We start from the raw sequence: 12,265 nt of genomic DNA, 5'->3' as shown, positions 1-12,265 counted from the left end.
TCTCTGTATTCAGTTCTTTTAGAAGTATAGTTCTTTTTTCTCATTTCATTTTTTAAATTTGGATTTGTTATGGAATTTACTGAAAATAAGGCTTTTATAATGGGGATTCTGATCATCTTTAAAAATTATTAATAAGAAAACATTCTATTCTATTATGGCACTATATTAACAGTAGTTTAACAGTACAATAATATAACAGTATAATCTATACTGTTACTGTACTATATATATTATATAATACTGTTATAATACTACATATTATTATACTATATACTATCTATAATATACAGTATAATAATAGTATAATTTAACAGTATAATATATTTAACAATATAATTTCTTAGTGGTATGTTAGAAAAGTATGTTTTCTTACCAATAATTTTTAAACATGATTAAAATGAACCCAAAATTGATAACTGGAGTGGAGGGAGGTTTTTTTTTTAATTTTTATTCTATTCTTTCATAAACAGTAAACTTTGAATTTAAATGATGCTAATAATTTTTTTTTTTTATGGTACTGGGGGTAGAACCCAGAGGCATTCTACCTCCAGGCTATACTCCCAGACCCATTTTATACTTTATTTGGAAACAGGGTCTCACTAAGTTGCTGAGAGCTTCACTAAGTAGCTGAGGTTGGCTTCGAACCTGCATGATCCTCCTGTCTCAGCCTCCCAAGCGCGGAGATTACAAGCGTGCACCACCACGCCCGGCTATTGATGCTAATAATTTTTAAGAAAATAGAATCTATGCATCTCTGAGGATCAGAATCTATAGGCAGTAATATGACTTTGTTTCTAACCTCATATTTTTGCTTAATTTTCGTATTAAATCAGTCCTCTGGGCCACTTTTATTTTTATTATTATTTTGGTGGTACTGAGGTTCCTGGAAGCCCTTCTACCTCCGGGCTACACTCCCAGACCTATTTTTTTTTTTTGAAACAGGGTCTCATAAGCCAGCAGAGCTGGCTTCGAACCTGCCCAATCCTCCTGTCTCCGCCTTCCAAGCGCAGGGATTACAAGCATGCGCCACCACGCCCGGCTGGGCCACTTTTAAAATTCACCGTTTGTGACAGTGACAGAGTAAACAATGCTTGAGGGAAATCCTTGGTGAAAACTACTGGACTATATAATAAAAACATTTTTAAAATGTAAGAAATGGCTTTTTTATCACTAGGAAATATATTGTATAAATGGATAGTATAGTACAATTTAAAGCAAACACTTTTAAGTGCTGTTGCCCTATTAAAATCTGCCTCAAGTGAACCTCCCTGTACAACATAAAACTAGAGGGTGAAATCAGATTTAGAAATGGAATTTAAACTCTGTCCACAGAAGAAAGTATCCTGATATGTGGCTTTCATTTTTTATTTAATTTTATTTATTTATTTATTTTGCCATACTGGAGATAGAACCCAGGGGCATTCTATTTCCGAGCTACACACCCAGCCCTATTTTTTATTCTTCATTTTTGAAACAGGGTCTCACTAAGTTGTGAAGGGCCTCACTAAGTTGTGGAGGGCTGTCCACGAACCGTGATCCTCCAGTTTCAGTCTCCTGAATGCTGTTATTTCAAGAGTTCACCACCACGCCCAGCTGGATCTCATATTTTAAATGTCCTTAGAAAATGTAAGAAGACCCATAATTTCTCTGTTAAACATTTCAATGATAAGCAATGACATTTGTGATTCTAAACTAAAACAAAAGTGATTAGAAATCTCACATGATACTGTGGCAATTCATAATAAGGACTTTTTTCATTAGTAAAGAATTCTATAAGCTTTTTCATTCTTATGAAATGTCTTAAAAGTGAAACAATGCTAATTTTAGATTCTGATGTGCCTATTTTAGTAGCAGCATTTTTTTGTTTTGCATTTCTGTTTACTGTAGTTCCATTAGTTTTAGGGTAAGTGAATAATTAATGGTAGTGAATTGATGGGATTATAATTGTGTTCTGAGTGAATCTGGGTAGGTGAAAGAGGCCGCAGGGATTTCTGCTTTTGTGCAGTTGGCCTGCTCTCCGAGGTCTTGGTGCCAGTAACTGGATCCCTTAAATACCAGGCCACGATGAATGAAGCTTTTGGGAGAGTTTGTTGTTTTTTAGGAAGACTTAGAAACAAAGATCTCAAGGTGTTCTTTAGTATTCCTCCTTAGGAATGCTAAATGAATCCTATTATCTTCTTGCGATCTGATTAACAGCCCAGTGCGTGCAGAATAGAATAACTTCATTGTGTCTACGTGGGTCATTTATTTATTGTCTCAGTCAATAATAATTGAGCACGTACCATGAACCTGGTATTATTCTGGAACAAAACAGAAAATCCTGCTTGCCTGGAGCTCACATGAGGATGGAAACAACAATAAACAAACAGAAGTAAAATATATGAATTATCAATTGGTGATAAATGCTAAGGACAAATCAGGACCTGGGGAACCGAGAATGTCATTTTGGGAGGGTCTTGTGGGTTTTTGTTTGTTTGTTTGTTTGTTTGTTTTTGTTGGTACTGGGGTTCCTGGAAGCCCTTCTACCCCCGGGCTACACTCCCAGACCTATTTTATATTTTTATTTGGAAACAGGGTCTCTTAAGCCAGCGTGGCTGGCTTCGAACCTGCACGATCCTCCTGTCTCTGCCTCCCAAGCACGGGGATTACAAGCGTGCGCCACCACACCTGGCGGTTCTTGTGGTTTTAAAGTACATGGTTAAGAAGGCCCTTTGAGATCCTCATAATTGGGCAAAGCCTCCAAAAGGGGAGGGAATCAGCCATGCAGAAATGTGGGGCAAACATGGGAGGAAAAGGAGAAGCCGAGGCCTTTGCTGGCAGTGTGCCTGTGTGTCACTGATGGGCTCCCCAGCCACAGGAGGGAACAGGAAATGGGGTCAGAGAGGATAGGGTGGGGTAGGGTGGAGAGGATTAGTGGAGCTTTGAGGGCCAGTGAATAAACTGGGTTTTGAGCAGAGGAATGATATGACTTGATATTTATGCTTTTCAAGGGCTCACTCTGATAGCGGTATAGACCACGAGGGGACCAGGTGAGAACGGAAGCTCAGGGGGGAGGCTGTAAGCCAGGTGGATGCGGTGGTGGCCTGGACAAGGATTTAGCAGTGGAGATGGAGCAGGTGGTCCAATGGTGACACTGAAGTGAAGCTATCAGATTCTGTTAATAGATTGGGTGGAAAGTTGGAGGGAATAGGGGCTGTCTCTGGGTTTTGGCCTGAACAACCGGAAGGATTGCAATTCATTACAGCAAAGGTGAAGGAGGAGAGGGACCTGGGTGTATGTTGTAGTTTCTTATTTACTCACCAACCTGAGCATACTTTTCCATTCATAATTTGTGTTTTTAAATACTTTTACTGGTGCATTATAGTCTCACACCATAGTGATAGTGGCAAACAGAGCACTGGGAGAGCTTTTTTCTTTCATAGTTTGAAGACTAGCAGAGCCTTTGACTTGAAATGACCTTTAAATGTCTAAAAAAAACTCTTAACTTTCCTTATTCAGGGTAACTTGGTGGGGGATGAAGTATGCTTTTAAACACACGGTTTGATAAATGGGCCTGTAAAAAGAAATAGTCATCACCTCACAGGTTGTTCTAGTGACAGGTCTGGGGTCTTCGAGGTCAGGGATGTCATGAGGACACAACACTCATGCTGTGCTAGAAGGCAGAGCACGTCTCTGGCTCAGCGAAGTGGCCTAGAGGTGAGTGTCATGATGCCACATGCAGATGTGACATTTTCATGGAGCCGAGCAAGGTCTTGTAAATTAGTTTCTGAGTATGTCCACTCCTACATAACAAGCTGATTCATTTCCTTCACTGTCCATTTTAATTCCTTCTACTTTTATCTCTCTAGGCAAGTGAATATAATTTGTTATTCTAGTGCATCTCACGGTAAACAAAGAAACTTACAAAAAGCAGCCACTTCATGGGCCTTGTTTATGTGTTTTATCAATGATGGAATTAATTCAGACAGCCTACTTAAGGAGTTAACCTATGTTTTCTAAATGTTCCTAATAACATATTCACTTTGTTTGCATTCTTCTATGTTTCTATCTATTGAGCACTATATTTGAGGTTTTAACATGGCAGGCTTTAACTAAAAAGATGATATTTTTCAGTGCCCACCAAACCTTCATAAGCAAGATGGATATGCCTGCAATCAAAATCAGGTATGCTGATGTGTACATTTTAAATGTAATTTGAAAGGATTAGCTTGAAATTTTTTTTGATAACTGTAACTTTGAATGGAAATTTATTCAAGTCAATTATTGCAATGAACTTCTAATTCAGAGTTGCTTCATGTCATACCAGGCATCAAAGATATTTAACTTGGGTGACAAATTGTCCAGATTGAGAGAAAAAAATGCAATGATTGAAGAATTAGGAATCCTGAGTATTAAGTTGTGACAATCTTTAAACAATTTCAGCCTGTCTATAATGCAGAAAACATGACAAACTTATTATGTTTTTAAAGCAAGGTTGTAATCCCAAACATTCACATACTAGAAAAGCTAAAAATTATTTTGTATCATGCAAAAAATGGGTCAATTTTTTGTTTTCTGTAATTTAAAAATTTATATGATTGGTTTGGATTTAGAGAGCTAAATATGGTTCTGTTAATGAACTAAATATGGTAATATGGTCTGTTCTGAGTTTTAAATTTTAACTGTGTGGAATTCTTATGCTTCTATTAAGATACTTGTGGTTCTTATTTTATATTCCTTATGAGACTTTTAGGGTACACAATGGGAAAATTGATTATATTTATTTTATATTCATTATGAGACATTAGGGTATACAACGGGAAAAAATTAATTATATTTATTCAAAAGTATTAGAGTATGGAGTGGAGGGGAAAACCTTACTTAATTAACCGTGAGAAGACCTTGTAGTTGAAGTTTTGGGTAAGATGGAACCAGCTCCACGTTAACAAGTATGTCTTTCCTCAGGGCCGCTGCTACAATGGCGAGTGCAAGACCAGGGACAACCAGTGTCAGTATATCTGGGGAACAAGTAGGTGGCATTTTCCTGCTTGAAGGCCACATGAGCAGTTCTCTTCTAGTGTTGTTCTTCTCTGCCAGTCTTATTGACAGACACCCAGCTTGGAGTGGGGTTAAAAAAAATCTAGAAAAGGGTGAATTTTAGTCACAAAACTATGAAAGGAGCTAGCCATGGTGGTGGATGCCTGTAATCCTAGTACTTGGGATTCTGAGACAGGAGGATCGTAGGTTCACGGCCAGCCTCAGCTACTTAGTGAGGCCCTATTTCAAAATAAAGAATAAAAATAGGACTGGGTATGTAGCTCAAAGGTTCAGTTCCCAGCACTGCCCACCTCTAACAATATAGAAACTACAGAAGACACCTGCTCACGTTGTGGACTTGTCATCAGAGCTGAACAGTGTCATTCAGTCATGTTGGCCAGCAGAGAAGGAACATGGCAGGTCATAATCCACTTGCATGATTTACTTTATACCTTAGCTTACATATCTACCCCCCCACTCCAAATTAACTTTCTATTTTTTTGTGTGTGTATGTGTGGTACTGGGGGTGGAACCCATAGGCAAACTTTCTTTTTTTTACTCCAGGAAAGTGTTGGGCTTACTTCTAAACTTCTGTCTTTCACTCTCTCAGTACAAGTGGAGAAATGCTGGTATTTCCTGAGAAGCATGAGGTCATAAGTCTCAGTCCTTGAATTCCAACATGTGTTCTCTTAATGACCCCCACAGTGCATCATCGATGGCCCTTAGTCATTAGCCTCCCTTGCTGGCTTAGACTGGGTCCTCCCCAGGGGAAGAAAGCACATGAACTCAACACAGAGACCTTGTGTGGGTGATCTCAGTGTTTGGCAAATATCATTTGAGAGATACTCAGGACTTGAGTTCTGACACAGGAAAGATAATGGAGACATACTGTCTTTTAAAAAAAATTAAATATCAAAACCCAAGTACCAATATAAAATCTCAATGGGCAGACTTTATAATTAATTTCATAATATTACTATAAAACAAGATTAAGAGTGTTTATTAGATTTTTATCACTTTACTCATTCCCGCTGATGATTCCTCTCACTGTCCATACTCAAACTCACCAAAAAAAATTAGTAATAAATTTGTTTCTCATGTTAAAAGAGTGTCATGTTGGAGTTTTTTGTTTGGTGTGTGTATGTGTGTGTGTGTGTGTGTGTGTGTGTGTGTGTGTGTGATACTAAGGCTTAACCCAAAGGTGTTCTACTATTGAGCTATATCTCCATTTCTTTTAATTTTTTTATTTTGAGACAGGGTTTCACAAATTGCCTAGACTGACCTCCAACTTGCAATCTTCCTACCTTAGCCTTCCGAGTCACTAGGATCATAGCTGTACATGCCACATTATTGGGATGTGTTACTGGTTTTTTTGTTTTTGAGTTAGCACACAAAGCCATTTGCTAAATTTTCAGGGATTTGTTGAGCCAATGAATATCAGATTAAAAGTTTGAATCAGCCCTGCAGTATTTATACTATATAGAATTTTTCTTTTTTTGGAGAACTAGTTATTAAACATTTAATGGCACACTACTGATGATGGTTAACACAAAGAACTAAAATTAAAGTCTCCTCTCTCTTTTCTCCCAAAGAGGCTGCAGGGTCTGACAAGTTCTGCTATGAGAAACTGAATACAGAAGGCACTGAGAAGGGAAACTGTGGGAAGGATGGAGACCGGTGGATCCGATGCAGTAAACAGTGAGTGGTCAGCCCGGGGCCAGAATGAGCAAAACATACACATTACTGACTCTTTGTAAATGTTCCACTAGTCAAAAATTTTAAATATGCTCTTAAAAATACAGTGGTGTATTTAGCAAATACAGAGGACTAAACTGATACACGGACAGACTCACACCCCTCTGCAGAACTTAGAAAATGAATCGCATATGCTGTATTTTACATAAATTTTACTTTGAGGATATGATTTAATAAAACATTACAAATGACTAGTAGGTTTCAATATTATGTTTTTCTGGGATATATGACCTACAAATATGCTATTATATGCAGTTTTAAAAATTTTTAATTGGTGCATTGTAGTCATACATCTTAATGAAATACAAGATGGTAGAGACATACATGCCCACATCACTTATTTAGCCCTTCCCCAATTCCCACCCCATGCCCTCCTCCCTCCCTTGTCCTCATGTTTGGCTTAGGGGTTGACTTTGATATCTTTGTAAATGTATGCCATGTATATTAGAGAATTTCCCTCCCCCTTCCCACTTCCCTCAGTTAGGTCACCTTGTTTGCTCATCTGTGGTTTCTCCTTCTTTGTCTAGAGTTCCTCCCATGCCCCTTTTTCCCTAGCTTCCACATATTAGGGAGATATGCAGAGGTTAAGAGACAAATTATGTGGCTGGATTGTATTTTGGAAACTATTCAAAGTGCAGTAATGACAGATTTTTCATCATTTAACATGTGTGACAGCTTTAAATTACTCATCTGATAGCTATATCAGAGATAATTTTCCCTTCTAAAAAACCATCTACTTAGTTTATACTGGAGGCATCCTTACTCAGGAAGTAAGATACTTACAGAGCACATTGGTTGTATTTTCCTTGGTTGGTTGAAGAAAGTTTAGAATTGTGATTTAATTGTTAACCCAGTTTCTTGGATTTATAGAAACATTGTTATAAGTCAAAGCCCCTTTGTTTTCCTGCCATAAAAAATGTGGATTTTTCTCCAAATTTGAAGCAGAATGAGGATTTAATGGATGTTTTATTTCTCTAGTTAATGATCTCTATGATACACTTCATGAAACTTTGAAATTCCATGTAGTCTTTGATGGTGGATGATGCTTTACAAGTCAACAAACCTTTGACTATAATTTCTTTAAAATTAAACCAAAATAACAAAGAACAGAGTTTCCCATATGATGTCTTATAAAAAAGCTTCTGATTTTTTAATATTGATTTTGTTTTAATTTTGATTTAATATTGATTTAATATTGACTTTGCTGACTTTGTTGATCAGTTCTATAAGCTTGTTGGTTGAGTTTGTTGGGTATTCTTAGTATCATGTCATCTGCAAATAGTGATAGTTCTAGTTCTTTTCCTATTTGCACTCCTTTCCTCTTTTTTGCCTTATTGCTGTGGTTAAAGTCTCAAGTACTATATTGAAAAGAAGTGGTGATAATGGACATCCTTGTCTTATTCATGTTTCAGGGTTACATACTTCATTGACCCAAACAAAACTGTGCATAGCCAACCAATAATATCTGCACAAATAGTTTTATTTTGAAGGAAAAAGAATCCTTAAACATTTTGAATAAATGTGAAAATAGTTTTGATTTCACTGAGCTTGATTCCTTCTGTCTTGTTCTGCTTTCTATTTTTTTTTCAAACATGTTCAGTGATGTGTTCTGTGGATTTTTACTTTGTACCAATCTTACTCGAGCTCCGCGTATTGGTCAACTTCAAGGAGAGATCATCCCGACTTCCTTCTACCATCAAGGCCGAGTGATTGACTGCAGGTACCATATTAAGTGCTGAAAAACCTCAGGATGTATAAAAATGAATTACAAATTTCAAAGAATCAAGTTTTGAAAAAAAGAAAAATCAAAGATTTTTTTGTTCTTACAAGAGAAGAGTTAACTTCAATTTTATCATTGCCTTTCATGTTGAGAGCCAATGAAAAAAGAAAGTAGTGTATTTGTAAATACACTATCATAAATTACATTTGCTCAAAATGGTACTAGTTATTAGTAGTGAGTCATTCTGCCAAATCATGATTTTTTTTTGTATCATGGATTGACCCAGGGACATTTTACTTCTGAGCTACACCTCCAGTCCTTTTTAATTTTGAAGCAAGGTCTCACTAAGTTGCTAAGACTGGAGAATCTGGGATCTTCCTGTCTCAGCCTAAATCATGATTTTAAGGCTATGATTATGATACAGTTTGATCATTCCGTATCTGAAATGCTTGGGACCAGGCATATTTTGGGATTTTTTAGATTTTTCAGATTTTGGAATGTTTGCATGTACATAATGAAATATCTTGGAAAATGGGACCCAAATCTAAATGTAAAATTCATTTAGGATACATACACACACACACACACACACACACACACACACACACAATATACATATATTGTACACATTAATGAAATTCATTGTGATGTTCCCTAAAATCACAATGTGTGTATTGATCATAACCATCCACCCTTCTTCTGTACCTTCTTCCTACCTCCCTGCAAGCTTTTAATCCCTACTAATCACTACTTTACTTTCAGGTTGACTTTTTTGGTTTTTTTTTAGTTTCCAAAGGAGAGAGAATGTGGTACTTATCTTTCTGTATCTGGCTTATTTAACTAAATGCAATCTCCCTTAAATCTGTCCATTTTGATGCGAATTACAGGATTTCATTCTTCTTTATGGCCAAATGATATTTCATGGTGTATATACACCACATTTTATGTATCCATTCACCTGTTCATGGGCACATAGGCTGATTCCATGACTTAGCTACTGTAACTAGTGCTCCAATAAGCCTTGGCATGCAGGTGTGTCTTTGTGTGTGTGTGTGTGTGTGTGTGTGTGTGTGTGTGTGTTACTGGGGATGGAAACCAGGGGCATTCTACCTCCGAGCTACACCCCCAGCCCTATTCTTTATTCTTTATTTTTTGAAACAGGGTCTCACTGAGTTGCCAAGGGCCTCACTAAATAGCTGAGGCTGTTGTGAACTGCGATCTTCCTGTCTCAGCCTCCCAAATGCTAGGATTACAAGCGTGAGCCACCAAATGGTCGCTGTTTTTCTGTATATTTGTACTTTTTATTTATTTCATTTTAACTTTTTATTGGTGCATTGTAATCATACATCATGATGTTCAGAGTGATAGACATACATGGACACAGCTGTGAAAATAGCTACAAGGTCTTAGACAATAATCCTTCCTGAAATGAATTTTTGGTCTTGGATACCTTGAGGCATATAGTTTACTTTATAAATATTTTCACTTAAATAACCTTGTAATTGTCATATTCTAAACTAGCAGATTTTTAAATTCATGTTGTTCCTAACCATGAAGTTTTAGAAGTAAATATCATTAAAGATGAAATGGTTTATTTTTTCAATTATGATTAACAAATTCCTCTGAAGTAATAATAATACTTTAAAATTACCATTGTTTGCTGTTTTTGCTCAACAACTGCTTTTTTGTACCATCATACATGTTAAAACTTTGTAGCACTAATGATCTCTCTGATTCTTTTGTTCTTATACAAATACAAATGTCTCTTCCCTAGTCTTAATATTGGGTATTGAAAACAAGTGAAGATTTAGAATACACTTCATGTAAATGATTTTTTCTGATGATGTTTAGTGTAATAATTTTAACAATAGGCAGTTTCTTTTAATGCTCTTTTATTAAGGGGAGATGAGGAAGAGGAAAAAGGGAAGAGGAGGATTTCAGGTTTGAAGCCAGCCTCAGAAATTTAGTGAGGCCCTCTGCAACTTAGTGAGGTCCTGTTTAAAAAATAAAATAGGGATGGAGGTATAGCTCAGAAGTAGAATTCCCCTGAGTTCAATCCCCAGTACAAAAAAAAAAAAAAAAAAGTAGGAAAATGCTAGGAGGAACCTCTGTCCAGTGACAGCTTCCCTCGTTACATGGAGAGCAAACCTTCATTGGGGATGACACTGCATTTCTAACTATGGTAATAATGACTGTATGAATATCTTGTTTTTTTTTTTAAGTGGTGCTCATGTAGTTTTAGATGATGATACAGATGTGGGCTACGTAGAAGATGGAACACCATGCGGCCCATCCATGATGTGTTTAGATCGGAAGTGCCTACAGATTCAAGCCCTAAATATGAGCAGCTGCCCACTTGATTCCAAGGGTAAAGTCTGTTCAGGCCATGGGGTAAGTAAGGTATTAATGATCCATCTCGGGTCTTCATAGTATGGCATCTCAAAGTTCACAGTAGTTAGACTTCCAGTTCAGCCATTCTCCTATTGTGGCTACTGCTAAAATCTATGCCCTGATTATGATTAGTTTCTTAGTACCCTTATCTACCAATAATATATCATGTGTTTAGTTTTATTTTTGTTGCTTTTCATATCACTAGCTATTTACATTCACCATATTCTCCAGATATCAAACTTAATATCTGTATTCATCAGGATTCTGCAGAGAAACAGAAACTGTAGATCGATCTACCTATCGATCGATCGATCGATCTACCTACCTACTTATCACCTGCCTGTCTATCTGAGGAGATACTTTATGATCTATTGGCTCATGTGGTTATGGAGCCTGAGAAGTCACATAACTTTCTGACTATACGATGGAAAGCCAGGAAAGCCAGTGGTGTGATTCAACCTGAGTCCAAAGGCATGAGAACCCACAGAACTGATGGTATAAATCCTGGTGTCAGGGCTACAGAAGAGAGACAAGATATCCCAGCTTAAGCAATGAAGCAGGGGGAGAAAAGGCGGCAAACCGAACTTCTTCTTCCTTTTTGCACAATATAGGCCTTTGATGGATTGAGTCATGCCCACCCATGTCATGGAGGGCAATCTAGTTTATGAAGCCCACTTATTCAAGTGCCAATCTAATTTAGAAACACTCTCACAGATACATCCAGATATAATGTTTAACTGGCCATCCCATGGCTCAGTCAAGTTGGTACATAAAATTAACTATCACAACATCTAAAAGAAAATTTATGTGGTTTCTAAAGGAGCTGTGGATCTTATGTGATTTATTTTGTATAGTTCAAAACAACTGAAACCATCTTGGTAATTTGTTTTCAGCTACCCAGTATGCACATACTGAATATCTATGTATGCCAGATCATAGTAGACTAGAAGTTGTTTTAGCATATTTAAAATGACATATTCATATTTAAATATTCACATATTTAAAGTTGTACAGTTATGCTTGGACCATTGTCAGCCAAAGAAAAAATACTGTTTTTTTTCCAACCAAAGAGAAAATACTGTCCTTTAATTGTGAACAAAGTATTTGGCAAGTTGCCCTTGTTGGCAAACCTAAGCTTATTATCAGAAGCCAAATTTTAAATAGTTATTTAAATTGGGCTCAGAAAAGGGAAGGCATTGCAAAAACTTACACTGACTTTATAAATGAAAACAGAGAGACATGAAGAAACTGAGAGAAATGATAAAAAAAAATGGGAGATGCTGAAATAAAGGTGAAATTAATATAAAACAGGATAGATAGACAAGCGATACAGAGTAGACCAGGTGGGTAGGCTCAAGAAGCCCATGTACAGTGACCACCTTG

The 12,265-nt window shown here is 36.9% G+C and overlaps 1 protein-coding gene across 2 annotated transcripts in view; it reads left to right on the top strand.

Moving 5' to 3' along the window:
* ADAM23 (ADAM metallopeptidase domain 23) overlaps positions 1-12,265 on the top strand; it is a gene marked incomplete at both ends in the record, with an annotated part of 182,679 nt that overhangs the window by 149,158 nt on the left and 21,256 nt on the right. For both annotated transcript variants that reach the window (XM_080689511.1, XM_080689512.1), the window contains 5 exons: positions 4,114-4,164; positions 4,945-5,008; positions 6,609-6,714; positions 8,372-8,491; positions 10,714-10,882. In XM_080689511.1, coding sequence (XP_080545637.1) covers positions 4,114-4,164; positions 4,945-5,008; positions 6,609-6,714; positions 8,372-8,491; positions 10,714-10,882 — 510 coding nt within the window. The remainder of the gene's footprint in view (positions 1-4,113; positions 4,165-4,944; positions 5,009-6,608; positions 6,715-8,371; positions 8,492-10,713; positions 10,883-12,265) is intronic.

Source organism: Muscardinus avellanarius, assembly GCF_963383645.1.
Source record: "Muscardinus avellanarius genome assembly, chromosome: 2".
In the NCBI taxonomy this organism is placed as follows: domain Eukaryota; kingdom Metazoa; phylum Chordata; class Mammalia; order Rodentia; family Gliridae; genus Muscardinus; species Muscardinus avellanarius.
The sequence above is the reverse complement of the archived record's forward strand: the minus strand, read 5'-3'. Positions and strand labels throughout refer to the sequence as shown.